Source organism: Phacochoerus africanus, chromosome 8, assembly GCF_016906955.1.
Source record: "Phacochoerus africanus isolate WHEZ1 chromosome 8, ROS_Pafr_v1, whole genome shotgun sequence".
Lineage (NCBI taxonomy): Eukaryota > Metazoa > Chordata > Mammalia > Artiodactyla > Suidae > Phacochoerus > Phacochoerus africanus.
In genome coordinates, this window is record NC_062551.1 from 115861872 (window position 1) to 115879917 (window position 18046).

Genomic DNA, 18046 nt, shown 5'->3' on the forward strand with positions numbered 1-18046 from the left:
ACTTGTCTGTCCAAGTAAAAATGTTAAACTCTTAAATGGATACATATAAACAAAATCAATAGAAAAGTTAAATGTAAACAAGAAAAAATATCTCTTTAATATACAAACGGCATCTAGAAACTGGCAAGATTAAGTTGACAACAGAGCAGCAAAAGTATTTCAATGTGTAGAAGTCTTAAGTGATAAACAGACATAAAAAGGGCGAAAAAATCACTAATGGTCAGGGAAATGCAGATTAACACAGCAATGAGAGCTTATTTGGTACCCATTAGCCTGGCAAATATTTCTTTTAAACTTTATAATATCTAATTTTGTCAAGAGTTGGAGAAATGAACTCTATAAATCAATGAGGGAAAGGAGAATTCTTACCAACTTTTTGGACAGCATTTAAGCCACTTCTATTAAATCAGTCCCACTGGGGTGAATTGGGTTTTGATACTGTGATAGAAGAGTCACTGTCCAAAAATCAAAAAATTTTTTTTTTCTAAAACGATTTAATTTTGGTCCTTTTATGTGAGATTAAGAGAATGAGGACGACAATGCCATCAAAGATGTTCTGAAGAAGTAAAAGATATGTGACAGAAACCGCAGATTTTTATAGAAATAATAAACAAATAAATGATATTATGTACATTGAGGCTTATTGAAGCATCATTAACAGAGGCCAATAGCTAGACACAAGCCAAACACCCATCAACATAAGAATATATCCATGATATGGATGTGCTTTACACCAAATGATTTAGAAAGAGTCCCAGGAGTGACATAAATAAGAAGTCAAAAATAAGTATGTATAATATATAAGTATGCATAATATAATCCTCTTTTCATAAAGCAACTACAGGATTCTGTTTCAGTGTATGTCTCTGTATCAAGGTTGGTTGGAATCCATGGATGCATATGTGGATACAGAAGGCCATGTACTATGCCATTTTATATAAGGGACTTGAACATCCATGGATTTTGGTATCTGCAGGGGTCCTGGAACCAATATATCTACTACTGATGTAGGATTTTATGAGTATGGAAAAAAATACAAACAATACTCCTGGATAATTAGAGTAGAGTAGGCAGGGTTGAATTAGAGGAATGGGGGTTAATGTGAAGGGAGAAAGTAAAAAAGAAGTGGTAGGAGTTCCCATCATGGCTCAATGGTTAAGGAATCCGACTAGGAACCATGAGGTCGAAGGTTCGATCCCTGGCCTTGTTCATGGGCTGAGGATCTGGTGTTGCCGTGAGCTGTGGTGTAGGCTGCAGACTTGGCTTGGATCTGGCGTTGCTGTGGCTCTAGTGTAGGCCGGCAGCAACAGCTCCAATTAGACCCCTAGCCTGGGAACCTCCATATGCCGAGGATGCAGCCCTAGAAAAGGCAAAAAGACAAAAAAAAAAAAAGAAGAAGGTGGTAGTTAAAATGCTCATTTCCAAAAAATTATGAGTGAGAGAGCAAGAGAGTTAAAAGAGAATAGAGGAAGCATGAAAAAGGACAGTCACCAAGTTAACTGAAGGTGGTGGGACTCCAGATTCTCTTTAGTTTTTAAATATTTTCATGTATTCAAAAGTTTTTTTTTTCTTTTTATGGCCACACCTGCAGCATATGGAAGTTCCCTGGCCAGGGGCTGACCTGGAGCTGCAGTTGCAGCCTATGCGACAGCCATGGCAACACTGGATCCTTAACCCAATGAGCAAGGCCAGGGATTGAACCAGCATCCTCACAGAGAAAACACTGGGTCCTTAACCCACTGAACCACAAAGGGAACTCCTGTACTGAAATTTTTAGTAGTGAATACATGTTTATAATTAGAAGAAATGAAGTTTCGCTTCATTGTGACAATATTCATGTATTTTTCTTCTTCCCTCTTCCTCTAGTCTCCACTTATTAGCCTGAAACTCCTCTGGTAGCGATTTTATTCAATTGCACACAACCGGCTCAGACTGCCATCTTCTCAATGGAGTAAAGGAAAAAAAAAAGAGAGAGAGAGAGAGAGAGAGAAGACTGGGGGAAGGGGCAGGCACAATTCTGGAGCTACCTGTTTCCTGGTAAAGTTAATTTGAGGTTTATTCTTTGGTACTAAGAGATCCCCTTAAAGTCATCTTGTACTATACTCTCAGCAACTGTCACCTCAAGCCTCTGATAAAGACAACTATTTATAGAGTCCTCAGGTGCCAAGCTGGCAATGGGACATGTTATTTTATTCCCCCAACAATCACTGCCTATACATACAGAGAATTAAACAAGGCTTTCCTTCTCTTATCTCTGGTTCCCTTCGCCTTAGCCATTACATTGAAGTCAACATTTGCACAGATACTCAACCAAGGAAATGAAATGACATTCAAACTATTATGTTTGCTTCTCTCCAGGTCTTGAAGATACCTGTGAATCTCTAAAGTATTTATTCTCTTGCATCTGCACTCAGATTCTAAGCTTCAACAGCCTCTCAAATTGCTGGAATGCAACTCTTTTTTTTATTATTGTTATTTCCCCAACACAATTTTTTTTTCCACTGTACAGCATGGGGACCCAGTCACACATACACGTATACATTCTTTTTTCTCCCCTTATCATGCTCCATCATATGTAACCAGACATAGTTCTCAGTGCTACACAGCAGGATCTCATTGTTAATCCACCCCAAAAGCAAAAGTCTGCATCCATTAACCCCAAGCTCCCAATCCATGCCACTCCCTCCCCCCTACCCCCAGGCAACCACAAGTCTGTTCTCCAAATCCATGAGTTTCTTTTCTGTGGAGAGGTTCATTTGTGCTGTATATTAGATACCAGATATAAGTGATATCATACGGTATTTGTCTTTCTCTTTCTGACATACTTCACTCAGTATGAGAGTCTCTAGTTCCTTTCATGTTGCTGCAAATGGCATTATTTCATTCTTTTTATGGCTGAGTAGTATTCCATTGTGTATATATTCCATTGACATTTAAGGTGATGATTGATAGATGTGTATTTATTGCCATTTTAAACCTTGTTTTCCAGTTGATTCTATGATTCTCCATTCTTCCTTTCTTTTTTTGGTTGGATGGGTTCCATTTATTTTATGCTTGAGTACTTTTCATTTTTTTGTGAATGTAGTGTTCGGTTTTGACTTGTGCTTGCTCTGTTTTTTAAGTATGTTAACCCCATGGAATGCAATGCTTAACAAGAATTGAATGAAATGGCATAAAAATTTTAACTGCCCAAATGTAGCACTTCAGGGTATGTTATAGATTACAGGTAAAAATAATGAAATATTTTTATAAACCTAGTCTTTTTATTCCTAGTCTTTAAAACCAAAGCGTGACAAGCCAAGTTTGTCAGCTTAGTTACATGCAAAGCACAGGAATTTATCAACAATGACACACCAGTGGGGAACTCTCCAAAACTTGGACTCAAATACTTATAATTATAGTTGTGAACACACAATACTGTTTCACTAAGATTTTCATGAGATTATTGACGGGCCACAATGCAACACTGAACATAACATTTAAAGCCAATATCCGGCTCGATGAAGAAAAGTAATCACAATTATTCAATTTCGGAAACAGAGGTAATACCTATTTTTGAACATTAACTGAAGGAAACACAGAAAGGAAGTTTAAAAAGTGATTAAACCCACATAAAACCTGGAGATATTTTATAAACACCCTGTAGAAAACAAAAATAAAGAACACTAGGATTTTATTTTTATTATAGAAGCTTTGGGGGGAAAAAAAAACTCTACCAAAAAAACTAAATGAAAAACTCATAAAATTCACAAAGAAATATGATATAAATTACTGAATTTATTCTACTAGTCATCAAAGAAATACAAATTAGAAAAAGTGCCAATTTTTAAGCTACCTAAATTAGCAAAGACCTATGATATTCAATGACGTGCAATATTATTCATTCACTGCTAATGGTACAAACTCTCCTAGATACAATTTAGCAATACATATCAACAATCTAAAAATAATAAAATCTGAGTGCTAACTCCACTTCCAGGAACCCAAAATAATGAAATGATGTATAAAAATGATAAATTTAAACATAAAGCTAGCCTCGAAAAACATGACACTCAAAACAACTAAATGTCTAGCAAGTGAAAAATGGTCAAATAAATATCAATTATTTGGTAATGACAGAACTGTCTTCAGTCATGACAATTTTATTTTCAAAGAATATTAACAGTGAAAGACAATGCTCATGATATAATGTAAAATTGAAAAAGTAGTTGTATATATAGTTTGGTCCCACTTTTATTCTCCATTTATATGCCATGCCTGCATAAGAAAATGCTAATAATGGTTACATAACAAGTTATATAACCTCTGGAATTAATACTGATACTCATTTCTATCACTTTCTGATCCCACTTTCCAAATTCTCTATCATAATGGTATCTGTGGGGAACATGGTAAGTATGTTTTCAAACAAAAACAAAAAACTAAACTGACCACCAAGCCTCTCTGGAAAAAGAAATAGAGCAGTGAAAAAAGCATTTTAAAAAAAAAAAAAACTGAACAACTATCCCCACTATGTATCAGGTCAGGGGCAAAAATCTGAAAAGTAGGCAAACCAAAAAATGATATGAGAACACCTTCTAACAACCATTTCTTAAAAACATACAACTTTTTGTGGCTTATTGATAAAGTACTTCCACCTCTAACAAAAGGCCTCTTAAAAAGAGGGAAAGGTGCAGGGGAAGGGATAAATTAGGAGTTTGGGATTAACATATACATACTGCTACATATAAAACAGATAACCAAGAAGGACCTACTATACAGCACAGGGAACTCTACTCAATGTTCAGTAATAACCTACATGGGAAAAGAATCTGAAAAAGAATACATGTGAATATATATAACTGAATCACTTTGCTGTATACCTGAAACTAACACAACATTGTAACTCAACTATACTCCAATAAAAAATAAAAATTAGGAAGTTCCTGTTGTGGCTCAGTGGTAACGAGTCCGACTAGTATCCACCAGTATCCATGAGGATGGGGGTTTGATCCCTGGCTTTGCTCAGGGAGTTAAAGATCTGGCACTGCCAAGAGCTGTGGTGTAGGTCACAGATGTGGCTCTAATCTGGCGTTGCTGTGGCTGTGCTGTAGCTCCAACTACACCCCAGCCTGGGAACATCTATATGCCACAGGGTGCGGCCCTAACAAGCAAAAAATTAAAATTAAAAAAAAAAAAAAGAACTACTTTAAGGTTTTAGCTCAAGAATGAAGAGAGAAAAGGAAGTTGAGGCAAGAAATTCCTACACTCTTAGCTGAGGAAGACCCTGAACAAGGAGATGTCAAGAAATTAGGGCATGACTACTGAGTAAGTTTTGAGTAAGAGAAAAAAGTAAAGAGGCATTACAGCAAAATCTTTGAGTGGGAGAGGCTGCTAGGCAGCTCCCAAATTCAATGCTACCCTCTCCTGCAGTAAAAACCCCTGGGCACTGCGCCTGGGTCAAAGACTTCAGTGCCTGCCCACCTACGAGTATGAAAATCCTGACCACAGAGATGTAAGTGCAGTGTAGGACTGGTGGTAAGACATACCCTTTGGCCCTTCCTCCTGTCTGGGATGCAAGCATGATGGCTAGAGCTCCAGCAGCCAATGAGAACCACAAACTGAAAACTATCTGCTGAGGATGACAGAGCAGAAAGACAGGAGGAGCCTGGATCCTTGACGTTAGGGATCTGTTCTATCATCCTGGACCATGTAGGTTCCTTCATATGAAAAAGAAAGAACTCTCCATGCTGTATAAGCCATTGGTGGGGGATGGGGGGCTGGAGAGGTGGGGTCTCTGTTATGCACAACTGGAACTAACCTAAAATGATGTACCTGGCCGTGACGAGCTTGTGACAGTTTTTCTCTTGATCCTATCTACTCTCAGTGCCTCTCTTCCTCTTAATAGACCAAAGACTAGACCAAAAGTAACAGGAAAAAAACAGCACAATATCTTAATAAAACTTTACATTACCTATTTTTGAAAAAGTAATCTGAAACTTCTAAGAGCTCGCTCTCTCTCTCTCTCTTGCTCTCTCTCTCTCTGTCTCCAGGCATAATGAATTAAATTGTTTTTAACTTGAGTCTGGCACTTGACTGATTTTGTGGGTAAGTGGTTCAGGTAGAAATGGATTTTCTGGGTTACTTTAAAGGTTAACCTGAAACAAATCGCATATCTCAGAGCATAAGCAACTGAGGACCAGGAATGACAACAGACTAGATGTTAGTTCTTTGATTCCAACCATCCCTTACCTGCCATCACTGCTAAGGGAAGAGAGGGGCAATTCAAAGTGAATGTCAATCACAGAGAACAGCATCTGTATGGATGGATGTCCTGGAGTTATTCAAGCGGGTTTCCTCTGGCATTTCATTAACCTTTTTTTGAATGGATGAAAAATAAATCATGATCATGATGACAAAATCTCCTATAACCAGTGCTTCCTAATTATCTACAAGATAATAGCTATGTTCTAAAATAGTGAAGCAAATATTAACCCTTTTCCAGTTGAATCTAGTTCCCTACTGGGAGGAAAATACTGTCAATGTGAACTAATTATTAAGAGCAAATTTTCATTCTAACATCTTTTTTTTGGTCTTTTTTTTAGGACCACACCCATGGCATATGGAAATTCCCAGGGTAGGGGTCAAGTTGGAGCTGCAGCCGCTGACCTATACCATAGACACAGCCAACACCAGATCCGAGCCACATCTGCGACCTACGTCACAGCTCACAGCAGCGCCAGATCCTTAACCCACTGACCAAGCAAGGCCAGGGATCGAACCTGTATCCTCACAGATCCTAGTCAGATTAGTTTCCGCTGAGCCACGATGGGAATGCCCATTTTAACATCTTAAAGTCTGATATTGAGAAAACTATCATCTTGGAAAAAAAAAAAAAAAATCTGACCAAGGAAATTTTTCTCTACTGAGTGGAACAAAAAAACAGAACATAACCTATTTTAAATCTCACAAGGATACAAACACAAGCACTGCTCATTCCTCTCTACCTATAACCAGGACTACTCATAATCACTTAATGTCCAGGTTAAATATTAACCTGAATAACAAATAGCTTCATAACTATAAGACTTCACATTGCATTTTAAATTCAGTAACTGGATATTTATTAAACAACTACTTAAGCCACCAAAGCCCAAGTGGTATTTAAATACTTCAAACTAGGTTTAAGAATTAGCAGAATCAATTAAAATGACTTGCCCTCTCAGTATAAAGTAAATCATCCACAGAACTAGAAAAGGGCTCAGGAACATTGGCTTTTCCTCTTTCTTTGACCACCATGTATACTCCTACAATGGCATAAAAGGAAACTCATGGTCTGGGATTAAGACACAATGGTTTCAAGTCAATCTTGGGGCTATTCTAGGAAGATGACAACTGTACCAAATTAGCAGTTGCAGCTTTGTAACACTATTTAAGCCAAGGGGCTTTGCTTAGAAGTAAAATCCTTGGTGCCCTGAGAAGATGAGACAAAGGATAGTTAAATGGGTAGCTGGCTATCAAATGAGGCTTTTCTTTATTGTAGTAAGAGCTGACTAGTTCCAAAGATGAATGCATTCTAGTTCATACAAAATTAAAAGTTCAATGACATAGCTACATATGGCATCTTAATTTCTGAATGAAAGAACTCACGAGAAAGCAAAAAATCTAAAATGAGTTGTAATTTCTAGAAATAATTTATTTAAAATATTGATAACTAACGACCCAAAGAATCATTATTTCATCATGATGTTCCACCTGTCTCTATTTTTCCTACTGCTAATTTTAGGACCTACCATCTTAGTTCACATATTTCAATTGAAATGAAAGTGAAATTCTATGACTTGTAGAGGTCAAACATTGGTTGAAAAAATATAGAGATTTTGGACCTTAACATTTTTAAAACTGAGATTCATTCCTTCGTTTATTAAATGCTTGCTGTGCCTCCTATGTATGAGGCATTGTGCTAGAAATAGTAAAAATTACTTTAATTACCTTTAACCTGAAATTCAAATAAACATTATTGTGAAACTGGGAATAGGTGTGGAGGTTGAGATGTGGGGGAGCATCTTTATGTGGAAATGTCATCTAAAAAAAGAATTAATCTCAGGAGATTAAAAAAATATTTTAGCAGGTATCTTATATTTTGTCAAGTACGACAAAATAATACATACACCAGCAATAAAAGTTATTTTTCACGTTGCATATGAGAGGTGTTCTTAAAATCGATCGTCCTGTCGAAGATGAGAGGGAGTTTATGAGTCTTCCTAGAATTGCAGCTCAGTAAGTGAAAAGACAGATACCTCAGGAATCTCAAACAAAAATAAACGAGTTTACAAGCTGGTCTACTAGAACTTGCTATTTCCATAAGGGAGCCAAATGAGGTAAAGAGACTAAAATATTCTCCCTTTAAACTATGATGCAGTCAACCTCAATGGTCAAACCAGTTTTCCTTTTACAGACAAACTGAGCATCTTCAGATTTTTTTTTTTTTTTTTTTTACTGGGCATGTGGATACTCACTGATGACTTTCAAAACAGCCATCATACTTGGAAAGCAAGCGTATTCAAGGGGCCGTGTCCAAATCTTGTCTTATGGGTCTAAATGCTGATCATCATCCACTGACCTCCACAAGGTCCTCTATTTTTTTTTCTCATAATTTTTAGACAGAGTCAACTAGAATACGTGATAATGAGAGGAAAGTAAAAGTATATGGTATATAAAAGACTATGGCTTTCTTCATAACCCACCTTGTATATAACATCACAAGAGGCACTTCTTTCCTGCTAACAATTATAAAACTATAGGTGCTCAGAAAACCATCATCAATCCAATAAAAGCAGCAATGAGTAAACGCTAAAAAAAAGATTCAAGCTTCTCAGTATCATCTGGTCAGACTCACAAATGATTCTGGATTAAGTTAAAAGTTCCTTCCCTAATTTATTTTCTCTCCCAAACCAAATCTTGGGTTAGTTAATTTAAATTAAGACTTTCTCTCTGGAGTTCCCATCGTGGCTCAGTGGTTAACGAACCCGACTAGGAACCATGAGGTTGCTGGTTCGGTCCCTGCCCTTGCTCAGTGGGTTGATGATCCGGCGTTGCCGTGAGCTGTGGTGTAGTTTGCAGACGCGGCTCGGATCCCGAGTTGCTGTGGCTCTGGCGTAGGCTGGCAGCTACAGCTCCGATTCAACCCCTAGCCTGGGAACCTCCATATGCCGCGGGAGCGGCCCAAAGAAATAGCAAAAAGACAAAATAAATAAATAAAAATAAAAGATTTTCTCTCTGATAAAGACCTTACATCATCTTTTTATAACCTGTGGATTACTGGGATCAATAACCTGGAATATTCAGAAATAAATGGACTAAGTCACCAACAGCATTTCCCTCAGTTTCTTTATCTGTATGAGGATAATAAAATCTACATATTTGTGGGTAGTTTTTGTCTTTTAGGGTCACACCGGCGGCATATGGAGGTTGCCAGGCTAGGGGCTGAATCGGAGCTGTTGCGGCCGGTCTACACACACCACAGCTACAGCAACTCTGGATCCGAGCCACATCTTCACTCTACACCACAGCTCAGGGCAATGCCAGATCCTTAACCCACTGAATGAGACCAGGAATCGAACCCACATCCTCATGGATACTGCTGAGCCACGACGGAACTCCTAAAATCTATTTATTATTCATTGTACTTCTGTTGCTTGAATGATATACTCTGAAGCTTCCCTCTCAACTGATCTGAACCTCTACTACTCCAATCTTATATATGTACACTGTTTTGCAATACACATGTATTTTACATATATTATTGTATTTAATTATCATAGTAAGTAGACATACGAGAAAGTAGGCTGCATGAGGACAGAGGTTTTTTTTTTTTTTTTTTTTGCTTTTTAGGGCTGCACCTGTGGCATATGGAGGTTCTCAGGCTAGGGGTCTAATCAGAGCTACAGCTGCCGACCTACACCACAGCTCACGGCAATGCCAGATCCTTAACCCACTGAGCAAAGCCAAGGATTGAACCTGCAACCTCATGGTTCCTAGTGGGATTCGTTTCCGCTGCGCCACAACAGGAACTCCGAGGACAGAGATTTTCGTCTGATTTGTTCAGTGCTGCTATCCCAATACCTATAATAGGGCTTGACATATAGTAAGCCCTTATCAAATATTAACTTAGTGAATAAACAAATGAACAACTATGAAATTCAAGGGCAAGTGTAATGTACAATTTTTTCTGCATGAGAAAACTACCAGTTGAAGGGATTAAAAAATCTGATCAAGATCATATGGCTATGAAACAGCCATACTGTAACTAAACGAAGGTTTTAGGCTCCAAATCTAGCATCTCTCACCTGGGGCATATATACCCTCATGCTTTGGAAAGCAATGGGAAAGAAACCACAGATAAGCATAGCACATCTTCCTGGAACAAGACATACATTAAACTACTTTAGAAAAAAGTTTATATATATATATATATAAATTTAATATGTACAATTTTACATATACATGAAAGTAACATCCATCATGGAACAGATTTGGGGAACTTATACTAATTGCATAGACAAAACATGAATCCAGAAACACCTCTGACATTTGCAAGCAGCCATGTGGACCTTCACTGCAATCTGAGTGTCCCCGTTTCAGCTCCATCAGCCCTCCAGGCACCTAAAAGGTAAAGTTAGAGAAGGAGCTCTGCAGAAGGCAAATAGTGAAGATCCCAGAGTCTCCACACACCTGGGGCTCACCATCGGCTCCCTCCTCCACACAGCTGGGACGGAGATGCTGCGGCCGATCTACCTACGCGGCTGCCTCCAATGCCCGCCAACTTCACTGCTCTCTCCCTGGCAGTTCAAGCAGTCTTGGTCTTCCTCTTTCTTTCAGCAAAAGGACCAAAGACCCATCTTTCACTGCTCTAGACCAGCATTTTTTGAACTGGGGCAAAAGCCAACACTTCCCAAGGGGTTCACCATCACAGCGATACGGGAGTTAATTTCCAGATCTCCAACTTCCATATGTATTCTCTTGTCTAAAAATTCATCTGCCCGGGACCCTGACTGTGATGGAGGGACATTCATCCCCAGCTGAATGCAAGCTGACCTTCACTACCTCCCCTTCGGGAAGGTCCTCCTCTCACTTTACAAAAGCAATGCATCTGCACCACCTACTTCAGACCTTTCTAATCTGCATTACCCCCAGGGTGTAAAGACCTAGGTGACTAACAAAGAAACAAATAAAAATGCTGATGCCAGTCTCCAGTCTTAAGTTTGGGTAACTTAATTTCCAGATCTTTGTTTTAAACAACCTGAAATATTTAAATAAATAAAAAGAGCCTTAGGGCCAAAAGAACTATAAAATATTAGGTTTCAATTTATACCTTTTTTTGTTACAGAGACTATGACAGAGTGATCAATAGGACACTTTCAAGCACAAAATTGTATTACATTGTGAGACATCGTTTTGGGAAAGGTCCCGCCCCCGTGTCCTTCTTACTTGCTGCAAGTAATAAATCCTCCTTCTTCTAAAAAATAAAAAAATAAATTAAAAAAAAAAACTGTATTACACTGGGATAGAATTTTGTCAGGGAAAGGAAATAGAAATACGAATTTAAGGAGGAAAAGGAAACTTGTAAACATTTTAACTGTTAACTTATTTGGGCATTTAAAAAATACATAGATCCTACTGGAGGTTTTTAAATGACGTAACAATTTAAAAAGTCAACATTTACAATATGCTGAAAAATGACATTCTTTGCAGCTATGTGAACTTAGGAGAAAAGTTTTAGCAATTAGCTTAAAAACATGCTTAGGGTACAGGGTTTTACAGAGACTTTTAGACACCACAAGAGCAAAAAAGTTGGAAGCACACTGCTGTAGGAGGACGCTTCAGAACCCTTCCAAGACAAAATACTGAAGAGACACCTTCAATACCGACCTTGCTTTAGGTGAGAATGAGTTGATGATAGATGGGGTGAGGATTAGCATTCCCTCCACACTCTTCTAGGTCATAAACACATTTGTTAAACTTGGTTCTACAGCCAACGGTTTCTAAGATTGATGATGAGATGAAATATCTGACCTTGACAGCATGGCTGACAGGGGTTAGACCTTGGCTGATGAGATATGCATCTCAGTCCTAAGGAGAATGGCTAGAGTACTTTTCTTTTAGTCTCCAGAAAGACTCAAGAGACCATTCCATAAAGACATACTAATTATGTATTTATCTTATATGATGACAAATTTCACCACGTGGGGGTGAAATACTGAATGGCATTTCAAGAGTGACACGCAAGATGTGAAGAACTGGAAAGCTCTTTATTTACTGTGTAGTTGATAGTAGGACAACTGTCCTGAGGAGTAATCTCAACAGTAACATTTACATACCCTGAGTCCTCAGACTCCACTTTTCCCCTTCTTTCTTTGATTCCATATTCTCTTCTCTGCCCCTTCATTTCAGCCGCTCCTCTGGGGAATAGATCATCTAAATATGATGGATGAGGATGATGTCTATGCTGTTTTAAAAATATTGACTTTCCAGTCCTCCAGCTCTCAGAGACAGTGGGGCTATTTAGAGCAGATGTCAGACCTACTCTCACTTACTATGAGGAAGTAGTACAGTTTGAGATAAAAGGTCTGTCTTTAGAGTCAGAAAGCTGGCTGCAAATCACAGTCCATCATTTACTAGGTACGTCACTCAATTTCTCTAAATCTCAGGTTCCCCAAGTCCTTAAAATGGGGTGCTAAGGATTTTAGACAACATACACCAAGCGCTTAGAAATGTACCAGCACATAGTAGGCATTAAATAATCAACAGTTATGAAATGAGTGTTTAATGTTCTTTAATGATTGCTTACAATTAGCCAATAGTTTTTTACTTAGCATAATGGCAACTATTGGCATGTTTTTCAATTTCTTTCTAACCTCTCTGAAAACAAGTGATTTGGAAAATGACTACCTTTCATGTCTAAGTATAGGATGTGTGTATGCGTAAAACATACCTGCAGTACTAAAACTGGCAAAAGGACATACACAAGATGAGGACTGTACCAAACTTGAGAGTTCACATATAGTATTTATAAATATGGCAGCCTGTCTGTAATATGTTCTAAGCATTCCTGTGAAACATTTTATTTATTTATTTATTTATTTATCTATCTATCTTTTAGGGCCACAGCAGCATATGGAGGTTCCCAGGCTAGGGGTCAAATCGGAGCTGTAGTTGCCCGCCTACACCACAGCAACATGGGATCTGAGCCGAGGCTGTGACCTACATCACAGCTCACCCGCAACACTGGATTCTTAACCCACTGAACAAGGCCAGGGATCGAATCCACATCCTCATGGATGCTAGTCAGGTTCATTAACCGCTGAGCCAGGACAGAAATGCCACTGTGAAACATTTTAAAAAGTAAGTATGGAAGCTATGATCAACTCTTTTAAAGTCTATCCAAATTTAGTTGGTAATCTAACACTTTCCCCTCATGAAATTAGCAGTTTTTTTGGTTTTGTTTTTTGGTTTGGTTGGTTGTTTGTAAGGTACTTAGTATTTTAAGGCTGTCGGGGAAACCGGTACTCCCACAATTCTCATTTGAGTATAAATAAGTATAATCTTTAGTCTCTAAAGCAATGTGACAATGTGTATCAAGGACTTAAAAAGGAATTACATGCTTATGCAGCAGGTTATATCCTAACCCAAACAGATTTATGTGCAAGAGTATTCACTATATCACAACTTAGTAATAATTAAAAATGAAGCAGCCTGATGTCCACTGCAGGGGACTAGGTATGTGGTACAACCATCATACCATGGAATATCATGCAGCTATTAAAAAAAAATTAAATAAGATGGGAGTAAGTTAAAGAAACAAGGTAGACTGGGTCCCTTGCTGTACAGTAGAAAATTAACAGAACACTGTAAACCAGCTATAATGGAAAAAAATAAAAATCATTAAATAAAAAAGAAAGAAACAGGTATAAAGCAGTATTTGACTATGATTCCAAATCTGTGTATGGCACTGTGATTCTCAAGTGGTAATAAGAGAAAATTTACAAGAAATAACTGGAATTACACATATAGTGATCAAAATCCATTCTACAGCTTGAAAGGACACAGTGTTAAGACTTGCTACCCACGTCCTAATTTTAAAAAGAAGTGTGGGATGAGTACACTGCTGATTCAGATCCTTTTTATGAATGGCCGGGATAGGAAAGTGGATAATAAAGCTCAAAGTAATGTCTGCAAGTGATATTCAGCCTCTTTGAAACTTTCAGTTTAATGAAACCTCGGTGTGACTTTTACGCCACACGCATCAATGTTCCCTGCCTGGTTAGGAAGTTTCGTTGGAGGGTGAGGAAATGAGAGACCATCAGAAAAGGTGAGGACTCATAACCTTCCAAAACACAAAATTCTGCACAGCAAAAGAGTAAATGAAATACTGAGTACACACACACACTCTCTGATTTAGATCCACAGATACAGATTTAAAGCACCCCACTCTAAGCAGAAATGCTTCCACACACCACCTACCCTTCCCTGAATTCATCTGCACTTCATTACTAGTTTTAAAACTCCTAATTTATTCTCAATGCCCACCCTTACCACCAGCAACTAAACAAGGCTAGCAAGCATGCCAAGGCTATTTTCCAACTTTCATGAACTTTCTTGCTTGCCTTTATTTTTCAAATCAGTACTTCAAATGTCTAATCTAACTAACCCCCCAGATAAGAAAGGGAACAAAAATGCCTTTGGACGGTTATACGTCTCATGTTACACACACAGTACTCCAGAAAAGGAGTAACCCAAGTCCTTGTGACTTGAAATGACATCTTCCTGCTCAGTGCTCTCCTGACTTGGCCTGTGTGATCAGAGCTCTATCTGCCTGTCTGCCAGCCTGGGTCCAGGTGCTTTGAGCAGCCCGGCAGCAGCTTGTTTCTGCCAACGTTCTGAAATCCTATGAAGCCAAAATCAACGGAAGTTATTACGAAAACACAAAAGACAAAACACACCTAAATTGCCACCTTGTATGTCACAACTCTCAAACTGAAAGGTATAGCTTGACAGTATGCACATCTATCTTCTACTTGTTTGCAGATGTCACCCTACAGAACAAACAGCTGGGAGACGTTTGATTGGTTTCTGGTTGACAATTTGAGGAAACACAAGCATTTCTTAGTTCTGAGCTCAGGTTCCAAGTCAATATAGGTTTCAATTTTTTCCAGGCTCGAAATGCGCTAATAATTAACCTTAAGCATACCATCACTTCCACTAAAAACATTTTCTACACACAGCCCTAAATTACTTTCAGTTCAGTGAAACCAAACAGACAAGCCGTAATGAAAGGTCTCCAAGAAATGTGATCCCTTTCATTGGTCACCCAGGAGCTTTTCCCCTAAAATCTGCTTCTTGTGGGGGAGGGGAAGGGGGAGGAGAGCATCCAAAATAAAGATGCCACCCAAAGCACAATTATTTTGTAAGAAAGTTGTCTAAGACAACTCTTCAGGGTTTCCCAGGTTGAGTAATTCCTACAGGCTGGCGGGAAGGGACAGCTCGCCTCCAAGATTACTACCTGCAGAGGTTTCCTTACGGTTTTTTTTTTTTTTTGCGTCCTTTTTAATTACACTGCAAGGGCTGTGATTTTCACATCTCCAGAGGTTGCTGGGGTGGGGGGGAGTTCAGAGCAACGCGCCAGGCTGCGGCAGCCGTTCTGTCCAAGTCCAACGCTACAGGGGTGGGCAGCCCACTCCCACCGGGTCCCACCCTCCCGAGCTACACGCGCGCACAGCCGCGCCGAGACTGCGGTCCGCGGGCGGGGACTCACCGCTGTCCAGCCGCGCGATCTGGGGCAGCCGGTAAGTGCTGACCAGCAGGTCGAGCGGAACGGCCACCGAGCTCCACTTCACATCCTTGAGGCTGCAACCCAACGAGGGCGCCGGGTCCATCTTCCCCGCCTCCTCCGGCCCCGCGCTCCCGCCGCCGCCGGCACCACCTCGGCGGCCGCCGCTGCTCGCGCTCGTGGTCTGGGGCGCGCGGGGGGCGCCGGGCACTCCGGCCGCGGGCTGACCGGGGGCGCGGCGACCGGGAGGGAAGGAGGGGGCCCGCGGCCGGCTCAGCTGCCGCTGCGGGGCATGGCTGGGGCGCCCCGCGTGCCCTCAAACCCGGAGAGGACTCGCAGCAGCCCCACGGCGGCGGGCGGCGGCGGCCGGGGTAGCTGCGGCGGCTCCCGCTCCGCCTCCTTCTCTGGCCCCGGGTCTGCAGCTGCGGCGGCCACCCGCTCGCCTCCTCCTCCGCTTACCCCTCCTTCCCTCCGCCTCGACTGTGTGAGGAGGAGCCGCGGGTCTGAGAAACGCCATAGCAGCGCTCCCAGCACTGACTAATCAACAAGGTGCGAGCAACGCCTGCGCAGCTCTGGGAGACACCGCCCCCGCCCCCGCCTCCCCGGCGCCGCCCGCCCCGCCCCGCCCCGTCTGGCCCCGCCTCCGGCGCGGCCTCCGCCTCTCGCGGTCCGACGAGCTCAGCTTGGCGAAGGCTCCCGGGTCCCGCCGCGGCGCCGGCCGCTCGAGAAGCTCCGCAAGCTTTAGCTCTCGCTCCCCCGTCCGACCGCTCGGGCGCCCTGCAGCCTTGCCCGGCGCCACCGCGCGCCCGGACTCCTTCGCTGCGCTGTGCCTTCCTGTGGGGCGACCTGGAGGAACGCAGCGAACTTAGGAATCTTTCCTAGCCGTTGTCAGGCACTTCTCCAGTCCACCCCGGTACCGGAGTTGCTACTCCAGGGCACAAAAGAGATCTGTTTGGTGTCCATCTCTTGAGAGTGCCGCGGACAGAGCTGGGAAGGGCAGGCGGGGAGCATTCCTTGCCCCCCGACCCCGTCCGCCGCCTCCTGCCAACCCTACAAGTTTACAAAAACGCGGCTGAAGTTATTCCATCCAGTCTGGACTTTGGCTGCTAGGCAGAAAGACAAAGGCCGAAGCACCGAGAAGCAGAAAGGTAATGAATAATCAGTGCCCACATAAGGGAAGGTGACTCGATTTAGTACCTTCATTGTATGGACAGCTGCTGGAGACTGCGGAAGATGAGGCCACCAACAGCCAGAGACACGCCAGGGGTTCCTGGGACACCAGTTTTTCTCACATGCTTTTCTCAGTTATTTCTCTCCCAACCTTAAAGGTTGGAATAATTCCGGTGATAATTATATGCGTACCAAGAATTTAGGGAGTTTGGCAAGATTATATAACTTGTAGACAGTCTTGCCAGGATTCAAACCTTCTGTCTGATTTTCATGATTATTTTATTTTCCCCAGTATTGAGTAAGGCCTGCCCACTTGCAGACAGAGTTCAGAATGTAAAGTTGACTGTGAGTGAGATTCCTGTTTCTTTAGGCACTTACTGACTTTTCTGTGCTAATCTCTTTTTTTAGCGTTACTTTACCCGGAAACAGGTGAGCAGTTGCCAGATGAAGAGGTTGCCTATCAATTCTTAATATTTTTCACCACATATTCAGTGTTTGGTGCATAATGAGCCAGAACAAGCATCTGCTTGACCTGCCCAAGGGGACTTGAAAACATGCACCAGCCTCTCAGTGCGCTGGCTTAGGGCTGTGGCAATGAATAAACCTCTCTACAGCAACTGAAGAAAAACACAAATTCCTCCACTCCCAATTTCCCTGCCCTTTCACTTAGAAGCACTGGCAATAATTCTCACAAAATTCTTTTGCTGAAAACTTTGACCTTTGTGTCATTGATGTTAAGTTTTTGGAAGAATCTTGAAAAAAAAGTGGGAAAGCTGTTCGTGTACGTTTGACTCAATCACACATCCGTAAAGTTCCAAGTTTTGCTCACAGAAGGAGATTTTTTTTTTTTAATTATAAGGGACTAAGTGCCAGCTAATTTTTTTTCTACTTTAATACTTAATCATTTCTGGAAATAGAGCGCAGACTCCAAAAATGATACAACATTTAAGAATGGGTAGGGTCAGGGTTCCTTCCACCAGTTGGTAGATCCTGAGCCTTATATGGTAGATTGATTGAAAAAATAACTTTATGCTACTGTTATATCCTCTTTACAAGCTTCAGGGAATA

The 18046-nt window shown here is 41.0% G+C and overlaps 1 protein-coding gene across 2 annotated transcripts in view; it reads right to left on the reverse strand.

The window, feature by feature from the left end:
- The window catches only part of GAREM1 (GRB2 associated regulator of MAPK1 subtype 1), a 222089-nt gene extending 206052 nt beyond the window's left edge, over positions 1–16037 (reverse strand). For both annotated transcript variants that reach the window (XM_047794068.1, XM_047794067.1), the window contains exon 1: positions 15794–16037. In XM_047794068.1, the coding sequence (XP_047650024.1) occupies positions 15794–15914 (121 nt within the window). In that variant the 5' untranslated portion in view covers positions 15915–16037. The remainder of the gene's footprint in view (positions 1–15793) is intronic.
- Between the last annotated feature and the right edge of the window lie 2009 nt (positions 16038–18046).